General features: G+C 41.6%; 1 protein-coding gene across 3 annotated transcripts; it reads right to left on the reverse strand.

Moving 5' to 3' along the window:
• Positions 1–11,022: 11,022 nt before the first annotated feature.
• On the reverse strand, positions 11,023–20,979 carry LIG4 (DNA ligase 4). 3 transcript variants are annotated; one of them, XM_045481856.1, is made up of 4 exons: positions 20,863–20,979; positions 18,515–19,242; positions 18,360–18,397; positions 11,023–14,877 (listed from the first exon to the last, which is right to left on the reverse strand). In XM_045481856.1, exon 4 carries the CDS (start codon positions 14,847–14,849, stop codon positions 12,114–12,116), a length of 2,736 nt encoding a protein of 911 aa, XP_045337812.1. In that variant the 5' UTR covers positions 14,850–14,877; positions 18,360–18,397; positions 18,515–19,242; positions 20,863–20,979; the 3' UTR covers positions 11,023–12,113. The 3 variants fall into 3 exon arrangements, with proteins under 3 accessions (XP_045337812.1, XP_045337821.1, XP_045337803.1); XM_045481865.1 differs by lacking the exon at positions 18,360–18,397; XM_045481847.1 differs by lacking the exons at positions 18,360–18,397; positions 18,515–19,242 and having other exon boundaries at positions 20,863–20,975.
• Position 20,980: the final 1 nt, after the last annotated feature.

Here is a 20,980-nt window from a genome sequence, read left to right on the forward strand (position 1 = left end):
CACTTCACAAAGAAAAAAGTCATTTTCTACTATTTCATTACAAATATTTCCCCTGCTGTGTCACCGCTTTGACTTACTTTCAGTATTTAGTGCAGAGTATTTTTATAAATTTTGTAAATTAAAGTTAGCAATCTTTCTTCTCTGGCTTCTATTTTGTTTTCGTTTTCAACACTTAAAACATTCTTCTCCTAAATTTGTATTGTTTGTATGGCTTTGTTTTCCTGCTTTTAAACATCTGGTTTATATGAAATATGTCTCGTTTAAGCAATGAGGGTTCCAAACTGTCTATTTTTTTTTCTAGGCAACTGCGTAGTTTTCTCCTCTTTATTAAATAATCCATGTTTTCCCCTTTGACATGCCTTGTCCCCTTCCTTTTACACTGAAGCTTGCACATAGTAACCCATCAGAATTTGACAAAGCTAAATCATACACCTGGGTTTATGCCTTAACAAGGCTAGCCAACCCAGGTATACCCCAGTAGGTCGCCAACAAATATTTTATCCAGATTGATGCTGAGTTGAAGATAACATTGCTATGTAAATCTACAGGCTAGATTTACCATGCTCTAACAGGAAAAGGTCACATTTGGTGAGATTAAGAGCTATATTGAAATGTAAACACATTTATACAGTGAAAGCATAGAACTGTATTTATGACCTTATTTACATTTCATACCTAGAGAAAAAAGCGTATTGTACTATACCCAGTGCCCTGGTTTCTTGAGGTTTTTGCAAACCATTTTATTGTCTTTATTTTATTGGACAGTCTAAATTACACCGTGACTCATGGGCCAGAAAGGATCCGTTTATAAATATAAATAATATAATTTTTCCTATGAATTATTTTCATTTCTTCACAATTATTAAAGTTGTATTAGGGAACCCAGCTACCACCCTCCTTTGCTATATACAGTGTTGCAAAGTTGGAAGAAATTTACTCCAATTTAACAAATAGACCCCAAATCAAAACCTATAGTTTTCTTGATTTTAATGAGGCAATTTATATACACTCAAATCCCAGCCATCTGAAATTGGCTTGGGTCCCTGACGCCTATCTTTCTCATGTTAAAAGTTTCAACTTATCAAAAATCCTTCAGTATCGCTCAGGTCTTTGAGGTTTGGCTGTGCTAATGAACGAACTAGGTCACAGCACAGGTCTGCCAGACTGGTAATTAATAAGAAATAGCACTTACATAGGACTTTACATCTTCAAAGGGCTTTGCAAACACTAATTAACCCACATAACTGACCCCTTTAAAAGAACTAAGCAGGAACGAGCATTTGTTTTATGAATGACAAACTGACTTGCAATAAAGCTGTAATTATGCCTGATGTGAAGGCGTTACTCACAAGCAATATGTCTTCTCCCATTACATTTCACATGATTCTAGAACAACTTTCCCCACTTCAGCACTAGTGACCTTTTGGTTTAGTTATTTGTTGCGGGGGAATTTTCTGTCCATTGTGGGATATATAACAACGTCTTTGGTCCCTGCCCACTAGATGCCAGTTGCACGTCCCCAGTCTTGACTCCTAGAGGGGCACCTGGGTGGCTCAGTCAACTGAGTGTCTGACTCTTGATTTCAGCTTAGGGCACGATCCCAGGGTTGTGGGATCGAGCCCCGTGTTGGGCTCCATTCTGAGCATGGAGCCTACTTGGGATACTCCCTCTCTCCCTCTCTCTCTCTCCCTCTGCCCCTCTGACCTGCTTGTACACATTCTCTCTCTCTCACACACATTAAAAAAATAAAATAAAATAAAAGTAAAAAAGTCTCTAGATGCTGCCAAACCCTGGGGGGGGGGTGGAGTGCACAAAAACCAGCCCCCGTTGTGAACCACTATGTAGAAGAAAGGGCAAAAAGTGACTGACTCTATTACAAGGTTTCCTTACGAATGCAGTTCTTTTTTCCAATTCACATTTTGTTATTACTGTGTATCACAGAACCCCTACACCTGTTATTTTCCTTCTATGTTACATACAAAAATAATAACTGATATGACATTGTCCTAAATATTGTTTTAAAACACACCCAGATGCAGGCGTGCACACGCATGCATCACACACGCACACACACACTTAGTCCTCAAAACAACTCAGTAAACTAGGTACCATTATTACCCTATTTTATATAAGAGCAAACTAAGGCACAGGAAAATTGCCTAACTTGTCCAAGTACAGAAGTCTGGAATCAAACTCAGGAACCTTGTTTCCAGGGTCTGTGTTCTCAACCACTGGGTTATTACCTGTATGTGTGTTATTTCCAGCAGAGGTTTTTTTTTTGTTTGTTTTTTTGTTTTTGATGGTTATTTATTTTTGAGAGAGACAGAGACAGAGACAGAGACAAAGCGTGAGCGGAGGAGGGGCAGAAAGAGAGGGAGACACAGAATCCGAAGCAGGCTCCGGGCTCTGAGCTGTCGGCACAGAGCCTGATGCGGGGCTCGAATTCGTGAACTGTGAGATCATGACCTGAGCTGAAGTCGGATGCTTAACCAACTGAGCCACCCAGGCGCCCCTCCAGCAGAGAGTTTTTAAGCAGGGAACACCGCTAATGTCTTAAATGTCACTATAAGGTCTCTTAAAAACAACAGTGACACTACCGATAAGGAAAGAAGACAGTGCCAGAAAAGAGAGGAGTGAAGCTGCTCTGTGCAGTTATACTCCAAATATATTTATTTTATATTTATATTAATAAACACAAGACACACTGAAGTGTAAGAGGTTCATACAGCATTATTCGTGCCCTTGAAGAGCTAACTCAAAAGATAACATCAGATAAATATATTTTGAGGCAGAAACTTATGAGGAGCACAAAACTGATAAATTCTTGGATGGTAGGGAAATGTGTCATGACCGGGTGGCTAGGGAAGATCACGAGATAAAAATGGCCTATCAGCTCTTCAAAGACAAATAGGATCTAAAATTTGGAGACTGTCACAGCAGGTGCACAAAGAGGGCATTTCTGAAGAGGAAACAGGATATTCGTAGAGGCAGAAAGGGCTAATTGTAGTGAATCAGTTTGGCTGGAATTGATGAAGCAGAGAAAGACAAGATTGAAAAGTGAGCTTGAGGTCAGGTTATGAATGTGTTACCATCAATTTGGATTTTTTTTTTTTCAAGTAAGCCTTACGGAGCAAATGGAGAAGGTGAAGGAGGAAATATCTGACTGCTTCTTATGCACTAAATGCTGCTAGCACTACACATACATTCCTTATCTACTTAATGAAGGTTTTCAGAAAGAGGAGAGCGTGATGACGTGTGTACTCACTCTTCGTGGCTGCATCTTCAACTGGAGGCTCAATCGGGAAAAGATTTGCTCCCCAGTTCTCACGGCTGTGGCAGCCTTCAGTTTCCTGCAGCTGTAGGATCCATGACAGCTTACTTCTATGACAGTCAGCAGAGAGAAGGAGGGGGAGAGAGATGGAAGGAGGGAGGGAGGGAGGCAGACAGAGAGAAGGTAGAGACAGTCTGCCCGGAAGACTGAGTCTCACGCAATGTAACGTAATCATGGGGCGATCTGTCCTCTTTGTCATAATCAATTGATAAGAAGTAGGTCACAGGTCCTGCCCACAATCAAGTGAAGAAGATTGTACAGGCGTGTGGACACCATTATCCAGGGATCATGGGAAATGCCTTACACTCTGCTCACCAAAGTCCATCCTCTGATCCTTAATGATTGGCCTCCCTCCCATATGCAAAATGCATGTGCTCCCCTCCTGGGGTTTCCAAGAATCTCAACCTACTATAGTAGCAGCAAAGTATAAAACTCATGCCTCAAATCAGGTGCAGATGAGGGGCCTGGTACAGCTGTCCATCTGTGGCCCTGCAAAATCGAAGACCCACATAATCTGCCCCCAACACACCCACTGTGCAATGGTGAAGGAGACGTAAGGAGGCAGCTGTAGACATTCCCTTTCAGGAGGGAGAGTGAATGGAAGGGAGAAAGGAGCGTCTGTCCATAGCAGTTCTGAAATCCAGCCAAGCTCGTGCTGGGAATTCCTGGAATCGTTTTCAAAGCTTGGGAATAATTCTCGGTGGCTCTTGGCCTGACTCTCTGTACTCAGTAGTTCTGCCCTCAGACTCATCCTTCCTTCCTTCATGCACGAAGGCTTGTTTGCAGCTGAGTAGTCTTCCAATGTGGGGAGTCAGTTTAGGAATTCCCTGAGCTTGCACCCTTGGGTTAACAAGATTTAGGAATAGGAAGCCTCAGGATGAAAGCATCCAAGATGAGGTAATCAAGATGAGGTATTCAGGGCAGAAGCAACCCCCCAACTTAGTTCAATAGCAGGAAGCTGCTTTCACAGGAAGGAAGGACTAAATTAGGTAAACAGGTAAATAGGGCTATAGACTGCAGCAGGGTCAAGTTGCCCAGAGGAGAGCTAATTAGCAAAAGAAAGGCGCCTTGTTGACCCTGAGGTAGCAGCTCTGTCTTATCCCCTAGGCAAGCTAAGATAAACAGGCTGGCGTCTCACACCTGCCATAGACAACCATCTGCCCAGCACCAGGACTTTGTTTTGTATTGACCCAAACCCCTAACACCCCATATCTTTGAAACCCCCTTCCCGCCCCCCCCCCCACGCCCATGAGTTAATGTTCATGGATTCATTGTCTCTTTGTACACATCCATTACGCTTGTAAGCCTTCTGATCCTAATAAAATCAGAGCAAGGACCCTCACTCAGGGCTCTTGTCTCCTCCAGGACATTAGCCTCTCTCTCATTTTAATCCTGCATCTGCCCTCTTGCTGGACAAGACAGAATTCCAGACCCAGAGTCTACGACATTCCAAGACTGGTTCCTGCCAGTAGAGCTTTGGTGGTTTTCTCTGTTTCTTTCAATCCATACTGGCAATGATTCTGTTGAAATAACTTTCCGAAGAATCCCGTGGGTCTCCTAAGAATTTCAGTGGGGTTCTCTCTCCTCTCAGCAAAAGGCACACAACAGACCTTTGCAAGATGAGATCTTCTCTGCTTCAGCCTCCTGCTGAGGTGGTTCCGGAACACAACACAGCTCATCTTCTCACAGGCCCTGTAGCTTGAGAGGATCAAAGGCTGTCATCTGAAATCATGCTTTGTGAAGTTGAATAATCTGATCTCAGGTGTTTCTTTTTTCTTTTTTTTTTTTTTAAGTATATTTATTTATTTAGAGAAAGAGACAGAGAGTGGGGGAAAAGGCAGAGAGAGAGAGGGAGAGAATTCCAAGCAGGCTCCACACTGTCAGAGCTGAACTGCATGCGGGGCTTGAACTCACAAAACGTGAGATCGTGACCTGAGCTGAAATCAAGAGTGGGATGCTCAACCGACTGAGCCACCCAGGTGCCCCGAGCCTCAGGTATTTCTGAGGTTAGAGCAGAAATTGCGCAACCACGCCTTTGGCTTTTTCTGTATGTGACAATTTTGAAGCAATTCATTAATTTCAGCAGACCTTATAGCTGGAGAAGCAGAGAATTTTCAAAGTCATGAAATTGTGGTTTCTTTTTGTAAAAAGCAGATTTTGTTTAAATTCTTTTGCATTTTATGGTAAACAGTGAGAACTCAGGTGGCATCGTGGACACTTTGCTTGCAAGTAGGTATACATCCAAGTTCAGCACCTACATATTCTTCTTTTTACTCAAGTGCAGGAGACAATTTCACTAAGCTTCTGTCACTACATAACACGACACCCCTTCCTCCCTTCCTTTTGAGCCCTCGCTGGCAGCACCCTTGAAATCCCGATTTCTACCAATAGTCTCCTTGGAGATTTTAGGCTTTACCCTATAGTGTTTCTTGCATTTCTTCCTGACTGTGCCCATCACCCATTCCTAAAGCCACTTTGTAAGCATTTGTTAAACAGCACCCCACTTCTGGAACCAAAAATCTGTATTAGTTTCCTATTGCCAACTTCTCATCTGAAAGATTAGCTGGGGAACCACCATTTCTGCACTCGTGGTTGTTGCCAGCATGCACTTCCCCGGGCACATCCTTCAAAGCCAACACGGGGAGGGAGACTCTCGGAGCTGAGTCTGTAATCACAGTGGTAACAAGACAAGACATTTTGCTTGTGTGTGTTCTGAATATGTGGGCATGATGGAAATGGTTGTTTTATGCCACTGAGGTTGGGGTTGACTTGCTATGCAGTCATAGGAACAGGAACAATACCCAGAAGTCCAATTTTTGCCTTTTGGTAAATACATTTTAATTTATTTTTATTTTTTAAAGAGATATATATATATATATATATATATATATATATATATATAAATGTTTTATTTATTTATTTTGAGAGAGAGAAAGAGAGGAAGGGAGGGGCAGAGAGAGAGAGGAAGAGAGAATTCCAAATCCCAAGCAGGCTCCACACTGTCAGCACAGAGCCTAACGCGGGGCTTGAACCCACAAACTGCGAGATCGTGACCTGAGTCAAAACCAAGAGTCAGGCGCTTAACCAACTGAGCCACAAGGGGCCCCAATTTTAATTTTTTTTTTTAATTTTTTTTTCAACGTTTTATTTATTTTTGGGACAGAGAGAGACAGAGCATGAACGGGGGAGGGGCAGAGAGAGAGGGAGACACAGAATTGGAAACAGGCTCCAGGCTCTGAGCCATCAGCCCAGAGCCTGACGCGGGGCTCGAACTCCCGGACCGCGAGATCGTGACCTGGCTGAAGTCGGCCGCTTAACCGACTGCGCCACCCAGGCGCCCCCCAATTTTAATTTTTTTTTAAGTGAATGAAAGTAAATCATGATATGTTGACAAGAATTTTTGCCCATTGTGTTTATTACTGTTTGCCCAGGTACTTAGATGACACTCCTATTTGTAAACGTTTACATTAAAAAATGTAAGGGATGGTGCTGTAGACTAAATGTGTTCCCTCAGAATCCCTAGTCCTTAGAAGCCCTAATCCTTAATCTGATACTTGGAAGTGGGGCATGTGTGTGTTAGGGGAGTGTCTTTGGGATGTAATTGGGTTTAGATGAGTGAATGAGGGTAGAGCGCCATGTTAGAAGTTGTGCCCTTATAAGATGAAGAGCCCAGAGCTAGATCTCTCTCTACAGCACGTGAAAATACAGGAGCAAGGTGGCTCTCTGAAAGCCAGAAAGACGGCCCACACCAGAACTCAACTTTGCTGGCACACTGATCTCAGACTTCCAGCCTCCAGAAACGTGAGAAAGAAATGTTTGTTGTATAAGCTACTTGGCTGATGGTATTTTTGCTACATGAGCTTGAACTGAGGAGGGAGAATCAAGAAATCGGCCTTAGACAAGAACCTGAAATACCTTGCTAAAAATTCTTCAGTGCATTTTTCCTGAGCACCAGACACAACGCATGTTCTGCAGTGTAGCATTTGAAATCATTCAAAATTTATCCTAATTTACCTATACCTCTCCCTCCCACCTAAATTTGAATGTTTTACAAACACTCTCCCCCAAATGTTTGTACTCCCCATGCTTGTATTTATAATCTTCCCTCTGCAAGGACAAACCCTCCATACCAATATGCCTGAGGGAATTCTACTTATGGTTCCAGAATGCACTCCCTTATTAACCCCCATTGGATTAATGAACCCCACTGGGGAGGCCTGGATAAGAGCAGCAGATAAAAGCTGGAGAGTTTTTCTGTATGCTGGGCACTATAATTCTGTTCTCATACATGCTTTTTAAAAATTATTTCAAGTGTAAAAATTATTTCAAGTGTACTTGTTCTCAAGGGAGAGCAAATGAGTGGGGGGGAGGGCAGCGAGAGAAGGAGAGAGAGAATCCCAGCAGGCTCTGTACTGTCAGCACAGAGTCCCACGTGGGGCTCAACCTCATGAACCAGGAGATCATGATCTGAGCCAAAATTGAGTTGGATGCTCAACCGACTGAGCCACCCAGGTGTCCCTGTTTTCATATATTCTGCGTGAGGTAGATACTGTTTCCATTTGAAAGTTTAGAAACTAAGGTTTAAGAAAATTGTGATTTGCTCAGACAACAGAGACAATTGGTGGCAGAACTGGAGTTGAGCCCAGGAAAACCAGATTCTAAAACTTGTATTCATTTCATTACAGCATATGGCTTCCAGGGAATCCATCATTCTTTCATAGGGAAGCACTTTCTTTTGTATTCCAATTATTTTTATCTTTCAGTACTCTTTGAGTTCCTTAAAAGCAGAGACTGTCTTGTTCATTTTTTCACTCCAATGACTATCAAGGAGAGTAAGAACTTAATATATATTGGTTGAAATTGAATGGGAACAGTTTATAAAATAGCTCTAGTGCTCAAAGAATTTCATATTAGATATTTTAAAGCTATGTCCAACCTACTTCCCCCAAAATAAGAGTTCCAAGTTTCCAAGCCAGACCTGTTCACTCTAATGCCAGGTAGAGTGCATGCCTATGACACCTATGAAGCAGTTAGGGTAGCCACTTGATCTTCAAAGAAGGTGCCATCAGCCACAAAAACAAAAACAAAAACAAAAAAACAAAACAAAAACAAAACAAAAAGCAACTCTTTCAGGATGGTGATAAGTCATCAGGAATGCAGAAAAAAGTGGAGTTCTTGAATAGTGTCTTGTCCTGCCTGCTTTCTGGCAAGAACACATAGACTTGGAGAAGAGCAAAGTAGGCTTTTCAGTATAATTCAGAGAATTTATTCCATTAATATTTATTGAGTGACCAATTACAACAGTGAACAAAACATACCGAGTGACTTCATTCATGGAGTTTCTATTCTAGTGGTAGGAAATAAAGGTGCAGTGCTTTGGAAAAAATAAAGCAGAATGAAGGGATGGTGTTGGGGTGTGGGTGGGGGAAAATACACCAGCCCTGAATGAAGTTCAAGGAAAAAGCACACAGACAGATAAGACTACAGTGTGGTGAGCAAGGGGGTAAGTGATAGGAAATCAAGTCAGAGAGCTAACAGAAGATGGGTAATCGGGGCCACCTCCAATGGACCATTTATGACTTTGGAAGTTATGAGTGATGGGGATTCAGTAGTTTTGGTTAGTGGAGGAACATGAATTGACTGCATCTTTGAAAGTAAAAGTGAGTGTCCTCGAGAGCTGACAGTAGTGGAATAAGAGTGCAAAAGGGAAGGCCAGTGAGAAGGTGATGGTGGTCTGTGAATAATGGTGGCAGGTTACTGGGAAAAGTGGTGAGAGGTCTTATTCTGGATTATTTGGAAGCTCCAGGCAACAAGATTTTCTGTGAATTGGAAACATGAGAACAGACGGAACCAAGGATGACAGCATGGTTTTCAGCTTGAGCAGCTGGGTGAATAGATGCACCATTTTGTGAGGAGGGGAACACTGGGGAGGAGCGTTAAGTGTATTGCAGAAATCCAGAGTTCTGAACAGAACACTTGTGAATTGTTAGGTAATCTAAATGACTGCAAAATAATCCCAAGGTCTGTAAATAGGACAGTTGTTCAGACTGAGTGGTGAGCACGTGCATTCATTACTCCATTCTCTTTCATATTTTAAAATGTTTTCTATGAGAAATATTTTATAGTTCTAGTTAGACACATTAAGTACGAGAGGCTCATTAGACTTCATGTGGAGACGTTATGTGGATACATACACGAACTTGAGTTCAGCAAAGAAACCAGGGCTAAAAATACATGGGAGTTATCAGCATATTTAAAGTCAGGGGATGGATGAGAATGTGTAGAGAGTGAGTAAAGACAGAAAACAGGTCCAGTACTAAGAAAATGAACTCCCCAACATTTAGAGATGGGAAAGAGAAGAATCTAGAAAGGCATTTTGCCAAGTTTTTGAAATGCGTATCCATTTACTAAAAAATATGTACCTTTGGGGGCGCCTGGGTGGCTTGGTCGGTTAAGCATCCCACTTCGGCTCAGGTCATGATCTCGCGGTCCGTGAGTTCAGGCCCCGCGTCGGGCTCTGTGCTGACAGCTCAGAGCCTGGAGCCTGTTTCGGATTCTGTGTCTCCCTCTCTCTCTGCCCCTCCCCTGTTCATGCTCTGTGTCTGTCTCAAAAATAAATAAACGTTAAAAAAATTAAAAAAATAAAAAATATGTACCTTTGAATCAGCAATTCCATTCTAAGGATGTATAAGAAACAAACAGGACTAGAATACACAGACTACAGTACAGATTGATTACAATGTTCGTTAGGAAAACAAAAGGTGGCAAGGTCAAATAACCTAGAAATCGAACAATAATGGGCTAGCTGAACACATTACACTACATTCAGTGGTATAGTGAACAGCAATTTAAAGTGACGTAGGCATATTTTAGTGGCCTGCCTGTAAATTCTCCCACTGAGAAAAGCTGATCAAATAAAACATTATAGTTTTACACTTTTCTGTTACACTGTAAATCCGTGTTTTGTGCTTTCCTTACCATCAAAAACCTGAAGTAGTGAATGTTATTGTCTTTGGTGGTAAAATTATGTACTTTTCTTTCCACTGCACTTACTGGTTATCTATTTTGTAGTTTTTCTCACTAGGTATTATAAAAATATGCACATTTAATTTTTAATGCATTTTTAATTTTTTTTTAATTTTCTTTTTGAGAGAGAAAGAGAGAGAGAGAGAGCGCGCGCACATGAGCATGGGAGGGGCAGAGAGAGGGAGACACACAATCCGAAGCAGGCTCCAGGCTCTGAGCTGTCAGCACAGCCCTGACGTGGGGCTCAAACTCACCAACCGTGAGATCATGACCTGAGCCAAAGTCGGATGCTTAACCAACTGTATCACCCAGGTGCCCCAAGTTTAAATTTTTAATAAAGTTCATTCAATAATATGAAACACAAAGGACCTCAGATAGGAACCTGATTTGAATCAGTCAAAAATTATAGATACCATAGTATCTAATCTGATTGAAATAACTATTACAAATTGTCTCAAAATAAATACATCATAGGGGTGGCTCAGTTGGTTAAGCATCTGACTCTTGATTTCACCTGAGGTCATGATCTCACAGTTCCTGAGTTGGAGCCCTGCATCCTGCTCTGTGCTGACAACGTGGAGCCTGTTTGGGATTCCCTCTCTCCTCCTCTCTGGCTCAAGCTCGTGCTCTCTCTCAAAATCAATCAATCCATCAACCACCATAAATTTCAATAGCATATTAAATATTTTATTTAAATTAAGAAATAAAATTACATTTGTTCCACCATTTCAATAAAATCTAAAACTACATACAAATAATCTATACACAGTTCCTTGAGTTCCATATTTTAAGTATTTCAGAGGTGTCATGAAAATATATTTTTCATAATGAATACACTGTATTCCAAAATTTAGTATATAAATCCAGACATAATATATATTATATACACTGAATTTAAATAACCTAAGATAAAAATCATTTTAAATAGAGCAATTTACCTCTCTGTAATGAAAGTCCGAACACATAGGCTATTTTGACATGTGGATTACATCTAGGAAAATCACTCTTTGTGAATACTATTCATCTTGGAGTAAAGTTCACATAAAAACATGGTCTTTGAAACATGCTCTATTTTAGAGAAACAATAAATGTGGGCCCAATACTTGCAAAATGGTAAGTTTCTTTTAATCAAACTGATCTAATTTTAAGTTTTTAGACCATCAAGTCTCATTCAATTTCCCCTAATTTACCTAGTTACATCAATAACAGGTTTCATTTATGAGCTTGCCCTTAACCCTAAAAAACAAATTTGTTTACAACATTTCAAACTTAAAAGAATTTTAGTCTTCAATTTAAGATATATTTTTACAAGTCTAACTATAACAATTCTTCTTTCTTGCAATGCTTTATTATATAACAACTATTAAAATTTTTATTTGACTCCAGAAAATCCATTTAGATCAATGCTTTTAATGACTCTAAAAGCTTCTGAATATATTTTATTAATATTGGAGTCAAAATTCTAGATTTCTATAGGGATATTATATCAACACCTCTTCTTTAAACTGTTTATTTCATCTTGGTTTTAAAAGTCATCAAATATTACACTGCTAAAAGATTTTTTTCTTTCTTGGCTTTGGGCTATTCAGGGTCTTACCTATCTCAAAACTTAAAAATATTGTTTTCCTATTATAATAATACCATTTAAGCATAAATGTGAAGGGATAAAAACAAAATGTAGTTTAAAATTTTACCTTTACCACCTGTTACGACGTGTCCACCAGATCACAGGCTTTCCTCACTAGAAAAGCTAGCTTTAAACCAAATACTGATTTTCCTCCTGCAATTCACACTTGTCTATTGAATCAGTTACCCAATCTTGTTGCAGGATTTTAAATTTTCTCTTAAGAGTTCTTCGAAAAGCTTTCAAATCTGCAACACGACTATGATCCTCCCCAATGATTACATGAGACACTCCCTGAGCTAAACAAGAAACTACTTTTGCTCCATGAAATCGAAGTTCCAAAGCTGTAAAAGCTAACCTCGTCCCCTCGATTTTGGTACTCAGGTCATTAACAACAGCATACAAGTCCAAATAAATAATGTGGTGCCGAAACATACTGAGTGGGGAGTGGTCCCAGGAATATCGATATTCTAAATTAGCAATCATGGAAGCTGTTTCTCCAGGACTTTGTTCGCCGGAATTTTTAATTCCTGAGAACACTTCTTTCAGTTGGTTCAAATCTGTATCAACGAAATAACTATCACCATAACAATCATATTCACGGGCAAAATGCTGCTTCGTCGATGGGCACATATGAATCATAAAGCGAGGTTGCCACGGAACACAGCTTTTGGTCTTAAAACACTCTAACAACCACTCAGGCTTGACAACATCATGTTCATTGGAAGAAATTATGTTTTTCACCCTGATGTTCTCGGACCCTGCAATCACACAGTAGGTGTCTGGGCCTGGATTTTGTACTATATAACCACCAAATTCCGCAAGTCTGTTCTCCAGATCGGGCTTTGGATGGCTGTTTGTTCCACTCATAACACAAAACTCCACATCTTCAAATACATTAGAAACTTTGTTTACATTAGAAAGGTTAGGTGCCTTTAGGTGCTCAATGATTCCAACAACTTTCTTGATCCTTGGGGCAGCTTTCCGCCTCTTCTCTTGTGGTTCATCATCACCACCGATATAAAGGTGTTTGGACGCAAGCTTTCCAGATGCTTTCCCTCGAAGTTGTTCTAAGTCATCTAGGGTGGTACATTCATACCACTCTTTGTCTTCTCTGATCTTTTCAATTCGGGGGAAACGCAAGGTGCAGCCAGTTTTATACATCTCACTGGGGACGATCTCTGTTGCTTTAATCTGAACGATGACAGAATGACAAGGCTCAATGTACACTTCTGGCTTCTCTGTTCCACATAAGATGCTACTTGGTGGAGCTTTTCTATGAAAAGGCTTCCAATGCTTGGCCAATTTCAAACCCAGATCATACAGTTCTTTCATGGTATAACCTGAACCAACACGACAGAGAGTGTGAAACATGGAGGGTTTTTCACCAGGAGGAGGTTTCTCTGCTACAGCACACAGAAAATGAGACATCATTCCGCCTCGCGAACCTTTACCCCAATAGCCCCCCACAATTAAGGTGTCCAGTTCATCCATTAACCCATCGACATACTCTGGTTTAATTTTTAACCATCCTTCACCTCTTTTGTCTGGCTTGTAAATGGATAGAGGATGTTTGATCATGATTCCCTCTTCTCTTTTGTCTATTGCTTCATTCAAAGCATCAATTACTTCTTTCTTCGTATGAGCTTGTGTTTTTTGCACTATGTCTATCCTACCTGGTATTGGTGTAAAAACACTAGTGAGAATGTCGTACCTCTTTTTCAGGGTCTCACGCCCTAGCTTTTTATTGTTAACCATCAGTACGTCAAAAACACAGTAACAAGTTTGCAGATCGGAATCTTCCACCATTCTCTTGATATCAAACTTATTCCCCTTTTGCATAAAAGTTTGTGTATTAGGGTTGAAGGCCATCATCTCACCATCCAGGATACAGGTTTGCACGTCTGTTTTGAATGCACTGTGAATGAATGGTGTAAGAGAGCCTTCCCGTGGAGAATCTCCAAACTGATCTGTATAGTTAAACCCGTTCCGGGAGAAGTACTGATACACATCCCCATCCTTGTGCATTTGCATACGCTCACCGTCTAGCTTGGTCTCAATGTAGAAACTCTGGTGTTTCATGTCCTTCTCAATTCTCTCAATATCTGCTATGGCAGCCAGCATTGGTTTAAAGGCAGAGAATAAAGTGATAGAAATATCAGTAAGTCCGATGGAAGGATCGTGCAGTTGCCTACAGACTTTTTCAAGATCTGTGGTGACATTATGCAACTCGGCAGCATCATTGTGGAAAGCAGAAAATACAGATTGCTCACTAAAGCCAAGTTTCAAGTCCTTTACTATCATCCGTATAAGCCACTTTTGTTCCAGTGCCGAACTCTGACTTATAAGCTGAAGAAGACTCTTTTTTATTAGGTCCTTTCTTCTGGCAGAATTATTGCTGGCAATTGAGTCTAAAAGGTCATTTACTTGCTGTACTGTTAAACTTCCTTTCTGCAAACATCTTGGTTTCAACACGAAATATGCAATCATCGCAAAGTCTCCAGCATCTCCACGAGTTCCAGTGGGTGTCCTGTAATTTAAAAGCTTAAGGGCATCTTTTCCTTCTCTAGGTAAATTAAGCAATTCAATATAAAGTTTAGCAAGCATGGTTTCTTTGATTCCATAGGCCATTCTTTCTCTTTCGAGCTGAGGGAGAATAAGTCTCATTGCTGGATAAAAAGAGTCCCTGACATCTTTTTGGTTCTTATGAAGGGCATCATGAAATCTTCTCCAAGAATCTAAAAATTCCCTGAAGTGTCTGATTTTTTCTGCCCGTCCTTTACTTTTCTGTATTCGTTCTAAAGTTGAACATAAATCTGCAAAAGGAACGTGAGACGCAACAGTTTGTGAAGTCTGCGGGGTAGCCATAGAAGCGATGCGGAATCCTCTGGTTTAGCTAATAAGGAAAAAAGAAGAACTTTAAGTCAAAGATAAACTTCAACTGAATATTTAACGTAAAGACTTCACAGACAGTGCTTCGTTCGTGATAAAAGATTTATCAACATTTGCAAAATGAAAGTGAATCAATGCTTATAAATTCTGTCCCTTTTCCACCTCTACATTTAATGAAAATCAACTATTTTACTTCAATTCTATTCCGTATTTATTACTAAAAGTATCAGCAGCCCCACTCACTACATTAGCAATATTGAAATCGACTGCCTCGTCTTTCTCCGTAAACTCCAACTTCTATTGAATTAACTATTCCGTTCCTTATTCAGTGCATGATGCAAAAGAATAACAACAGAAAAAGAAGGCTCAATGCATTTCATTTCTGGCCTTCTGAGGTAAGGCCTTTCCTTTTATTTCTACTCTTTTTCTGTCAGACTACCACACAGCCTCAGAAACAGATGTTTCTAACAAACCACCAGCTCATGGAATTGAATTTGGCTTTGCAGGAAGTTTGGACTCCTACACAGGTAGGAGTTCACCACAAAAAAAAAAAAAAAAAGCCCAAAAAACAAACAAACAAACCCCCCCCCAAAACAGCTACCTTCTTCTTTAGGCCAAACAAAGCCTATGTCTGTCTGTGTTCACTTTCACATCACCACTAGCTTTACCCAATCATTCCAATCAATATTCAAAACCCAACTCAAAATAACTTCCACATGAAATCCTTACTTGACTTACCTCTTGTAACTATTTTGTCTAACTATTTACAGCTTCATAAATTTAAATTCAGTAGTACATTTTTTGGGTTCATATTCTCATCTCATGCCTGTTACCCCTAACAATTCACCGACCACATATCCACCAGGCACCGTGCTATGTTTCTGCTTTCAGAGAGCATATGTTCTGTAAAGAAAAAGGGGGTATGATGGGAACTAATTACAAAATACTAAGTGCTGCAACAAAAGTAAATTGTCACGAGACAGTTGTCCACTCAAGTATCTTCTAAAGTCAGAGGAAATAATGAGTATCTTGCTGGGCTAGGGTCTAGACTATTTCCTAAAGTGGTCACCACAAGTGTGAAATTTCCTTAAAGTTTTAAATATTCATGCAAGTCCTATTAGAGTCTATAAGATATCAGAGCTACTATGTGATGTAAACCATAGAACACTAAAATCAACTAACTTTTCCAAAAAAGACTTCAAGAAGGGGCTCCTGGGTGGCTCAGTCAGCTGAGCATCCAACTCTTGATTTCGGCTCAGGTCATGATCTCAGGGTCGTGAAACCCAGCCCCTTGTCGGGCTCCATGCTGAGCGTGGAGCCTGTTTAAGATTCTCTCCTTCTGCCTCTCTTCCACACACACACGCACTCTCCAAAAAAACCAAAGACTTCATGTAAAATGTGTGTTCTGGGAATAAAAACCATGTTTTATCTTGTGATTTCAGACACCTCCTGGTACATCCCTGTCAAGCCTCAGAGCAGCTGCACAGGGAGGAGGGAGCCCCGTAGCGGTCTCAGGGACAGTGAGATTTCCCCACAGCAGCAAACAAGCCACAGGCACCATCAGTACGAGGCTATGTTGCCTAACATCTGGAGTAAGAAATCACACGGCTGGTTATGGTACAGCCGTTACTACCCCACCAGTCTCCTGAGGTCAGGAGTTGTAATTTGTGTCAGTAGTGCCTGGCACTTAGTAGGTTTGTTTGCTGAACGAATTACTCAACATCTAGAGTGGAGTTCCTGGAAAAGCACACGAGAAAAGGCCAGGAGCTGATTGCATTCACTCCCCACTATGCCTGGTGGGATTCAGTCTGGTCAAAACCATTTAGCAGCTATGACTGCACAGGACAAGTTCCACAACAGCCATTTGGTGGCCTTTAGGGGAAAAGGCTCCACTTCTCAGTCGAATTCCTAACAAAGGAAACTCAACTTCTGTTGGGTCAGTTAAGACCAAGAAATAAACCCATGAGAGACAACTTTCCTGAGACTTTTGTCTTTGAATACAGTAACTGCTTCCTCTTGAGGTGTCTTATCAGCATAACGGACTGAACCACCTGCTTATGTTTACTGTCTTACTTCGCAAAACATGCCCCCTTAAGTCAGTATGCTGTGGTATATAATGTTATATTTACAATCCATATATGATGTATAAAAAATGAAGAATGTTGAGAAATTCTTCTTTGAATGTACAAGGTGGGAATACAGTTTCCGATCTATCTGAATATTCTACTTGGTCTCAGTTTCCTTCAACAAGTTCCTGGCAAAGACTCAAATTACTTTATAACAACACTGAAATCTAGGTAATGGGGTGGACACCCATGTATGCCAAAACTGCTATAAATACAACAAGGATTCCAAAACTAGTAACAAATGAACAGCTTTAAATATTTTTACTCATAAAATTGTACCACTGCGTTTACATGTTCCCTAATTTTATCTTCTGGATTCTGGGTTTGTTAGTTGATGTTTTTGACTTGTGGTTTGTGGTTAGGGTTCAGGCTCCAGAGTCCAATGTTAGTTCAATTCTAGACTCAAAGCTTAACAGCTGTGTGACATGGGGAAACCACTTAACTTCTCTGAGAGTCAGTGTCCTTAAGTGAAAAATGGGGTTAATAACTGCAGATGGTAAGAGGAGGATGAACTCAGATAATTTACATAAGGTGCTTAACACAGTAGTTGGTAGCTGGTAAATCCTTGATCAATTTTAGGACTATACTACTTGTTGACGCAAGTAACACTTAAAATATAAATATAAAATATTAAGGAAATAAGGGAGGGATACGCTTCGCTTTTTGATAAAGAATAAGCAACTTTCAAGAGAATGAATACTGATCATTAATATTACAATAATGACTCATCGTCCATTCAGCAGCTGCCTATATTATCCTAAGGTGACACAATGAAACATACCAGCAAAGGTTGCATTCAGTGAATATGATGCTTTAGTGCTATTTTACTGCAGAGAAAGTGACTGGTACAATTTAAGTTTCCTTCCTGCAGCCCCTTCAAGAAGATGCGCTTCCCTGTGAGACAAGGGGTTTACAGCAGCCTTTATACACTTGTGATATTTGGGGAGACTCTAACCGGAGAGAAACTTGTGATAGGAAAAAGCCAGAAGGCTGTGGGAGCCAGGAGGTTGACAGAAGACGAAAAGTAAGAAGAGAAATAGGTGGTTCCCTCTAAGGATACTGTATCTCTCTCCAACTGCACCGGGACAGGCCTGCAAAATCTCTGGAGGGGTCCACACCACTCCCCCAACCCCGCAAATAAAACCCGCAACGGATCCGGGGTGAACTCGCACCGGCTTGGGGGGAGGGGGTTCCCAGAACCAGACAGTCCGCAAACACAGCATCACAGCAGCCAGCTGCGTTCCCGAGAGGCAGGCCCCTCGCCCCCGCATCCCAAGGGTGCGGGTCTAGACCCAGAACCCCGAACCAAAGACCCGGCTTCCACCGCAGCGCGGTCGCCAGGGCGGCCCGCGACCCTCACCTGCCACTCCGGCCGGGGCGAATGGGCCGAAAGACTTCCTGTCCCGAAACAAGAAAAAAACTTTAAAGACTATAAGCAGTCGGTGGGCCGAAAAGACGCGGGGTGGTCCCCCCGGCTTGGGTCACCCCAGCCCAGGGTCTGTCTGCCAAACGTACGCCACCCTCGTTCGCTCCGGGGACTCCGAGCCCCCTCCCGGGCCGCGCAGCCGCACAACACCCCACAGGACGCGAAGCCCCAGGTGCGTTCTCCAAACCGGAAGCCGCAGCCCAGGGAGCCGGCTCCACCAGCTGTTCCTGGCGCAGACGCAATCTCCACTTAAGGCCGGGGAGGCCCTGACATTATGAAGATACTTGCGCAGGCGCAGTCGCATCTGCAGGCCTTGAGGGCACAGGGATGATGTGCGCACGCGCAGTGACGTTTGGGTTGGGCACTGGTCCGCCTTGCATGGCTGAGGAGGACTCCAGGGAGCCTGGTGGCAGAGTGACCACAAATACAACTCCTGTTAGCCTCCCAAAGCAGCAGGTGCTCTTTGCCAGTGCTTCACCCATGAGAGTGGATTTTGTCTGAGCGAGGATTTTGTCTCCCAAGGGCACTTTGTGTACTGGCTCCTTCCTTGGAATGTGAACCTGAGTCTTCCCTGGCCTTGGTCTGCTCACTAGCAAGTGACAGCCTCGTAGAGTTCTGTTTGCTGTTATGTAAACTGTACCAATACTCATCTCATCTGTTGCTTGTGAAAGTGCCCATAACTGAAAAGGGCATCTTGCCTCCCCAAATATCAGACGTTTCATTTAAATGGAAAAATAGGCTTGTGCAAAATTGCTTAACGCTGTCCTTTCCTATTTGTTTCTCATGATGGTACAGCTTGGATGTGAGTTCTTGTCTCCTAATACAGAAATAATACGTAATTCATAAAAATACATAATATATAACTCATAATACAGACATAAAGAGTTGCATGCCTGGAAATCAACTATGGATTCTTCTAGTGTCTGTCCAAGGAGTCAAAATAAAATTACTTGGCAAATCTTCACTGAGCACCAACCATGATACAGTAATTTGCTAGGCGTTCAAGATTGAGATAAAAACAAACTCAGTCCTTATGTTCCAGGAACTGTTGATTTCTACTAATATTTTGTTTTGGTTTGTCTTCTTTCATGGAGAACTGAAAAATTATCCATGACGGTGGAAACACCTTTGAGAGTTATTTCCTCTTGCCATAAAATACTGTTGCTTTAAGGGGTGATATTTTAAGAAAGTGATATTTTGCTGCAACAGTCTCTGAGAACATTTTAGAGCTACTAAGTGGCCTTTGGGGTTGTCTAATGTTCAAAACTCTCATTTTACAAAACTGTCACTTATTTAATTCACAGCATTCGTTTGTAGCAGAGCTAGACTTAGCCCAACAACATTCAGTTAATTTCCTTCTATGTCGAATGCACCTAAGTTATCCAAATATTTCTCTGAAATCGGCTATGAAGTTTACAAGTCACACGATACTCTTTTGATGGTAATTTCCCCAACTACTATTCAACTGAATTATCAATTTATTTTGGAGTAGCACCCAACAATGTTGGTAACGGACCCCCCCACAAGAGTCCATCTTATGAAAGGGCATTTGTGCACATTTATACCTTGTTCAGCATCTACTGAGCTCCTATAATGTCAGAGTTTGCACTTTGTATTACTGATGGAAGAGAGGAACCATGGATTATGAAACCAAACTCCAAATTGATTCAAATCCTAGTCCATGATATTTTAGCCTTTCTAATCCTTGATTCAAAGATAATCAAGGGTTTTTCATTAAGTATCTTCTAAAGTTGCTGTGACTACTAGTTTATTTACGTTAAGTGGTCTATCTTAGTGCCTGGCATTTATCAGGTGACAAACAACAAGAAGCTAATATCGAGAGCCTGGCTTTGACCTGGAGCTCTCCATCTGACGGCAAGATACATGTTTTTTGTTTTGTTTTGTTTTGTTTTAAATATGAAATATTCTTTGTATATATAAAATAGGGGACAGAGAATAGGGAATGACCAAGGGGGGGTGGGATTACACATCTGTAGATAAACAATTTAGTACAACTTGGTGCCTTGGGAAAGTGAAGGTAATGAAGCACCAGCTTCAAGGGCCCCTTTGTGTGGACACGTCCCAGGCCCTGGGCTCTAGCAGTGTTCCCTGGTCTTGTGCTTTTGGAAAAGTTGCAAAAGTAAGATAATTTTGCATTCCTTTTCTTTAAAAGGCCCTCTAAATCTCCTCACGTTCAGGCCTCATAAAACCTCCATCTGCCCGTGAAGGTCCATTCTGATAGAGGTAGGGGAGGGCTGGGTTGGGAGAAAACAAAAAATAAGTTACGGATGCGTTTTTAAGGAAGTACCGGAACGCACGGTACATACCCCTCCTAACTCTATTGGGCAGACACGCTGTTTTAGGTAATTAATCCTAATCTGTGTACACGCTTAGAGCTGTGTCCCAAAGGGAAATCTGGTGCGTTACCAACACTCACCCTGGGGGCCTCGGATGAGGGGCAGGAGGCCTCCAGGTGCCCCGGGCTCAGAAGCCGCCGGGTCCGGTCGCCCACCGCGAATTCCAGCGTGCCGGCGGCCAGGCTCCAACGTATCTTG

Source organism: Leopardus geoffroyi, chromosome A1 (genome assembly GCF_018350155.1).
Source record: "Leopardus geoffroyi isolate Oge1 chromosome A1, O.geoffroyi_Oge1_pat1.0, whole genome shotgun sequence".
Taxonomy (NCBI): domain Eukaryota; kingdom Metazoa; phylum Chordata; class Mammalia; order Carnivora; family Felidae; genus Leopardus; species Leopardus geoffroyi.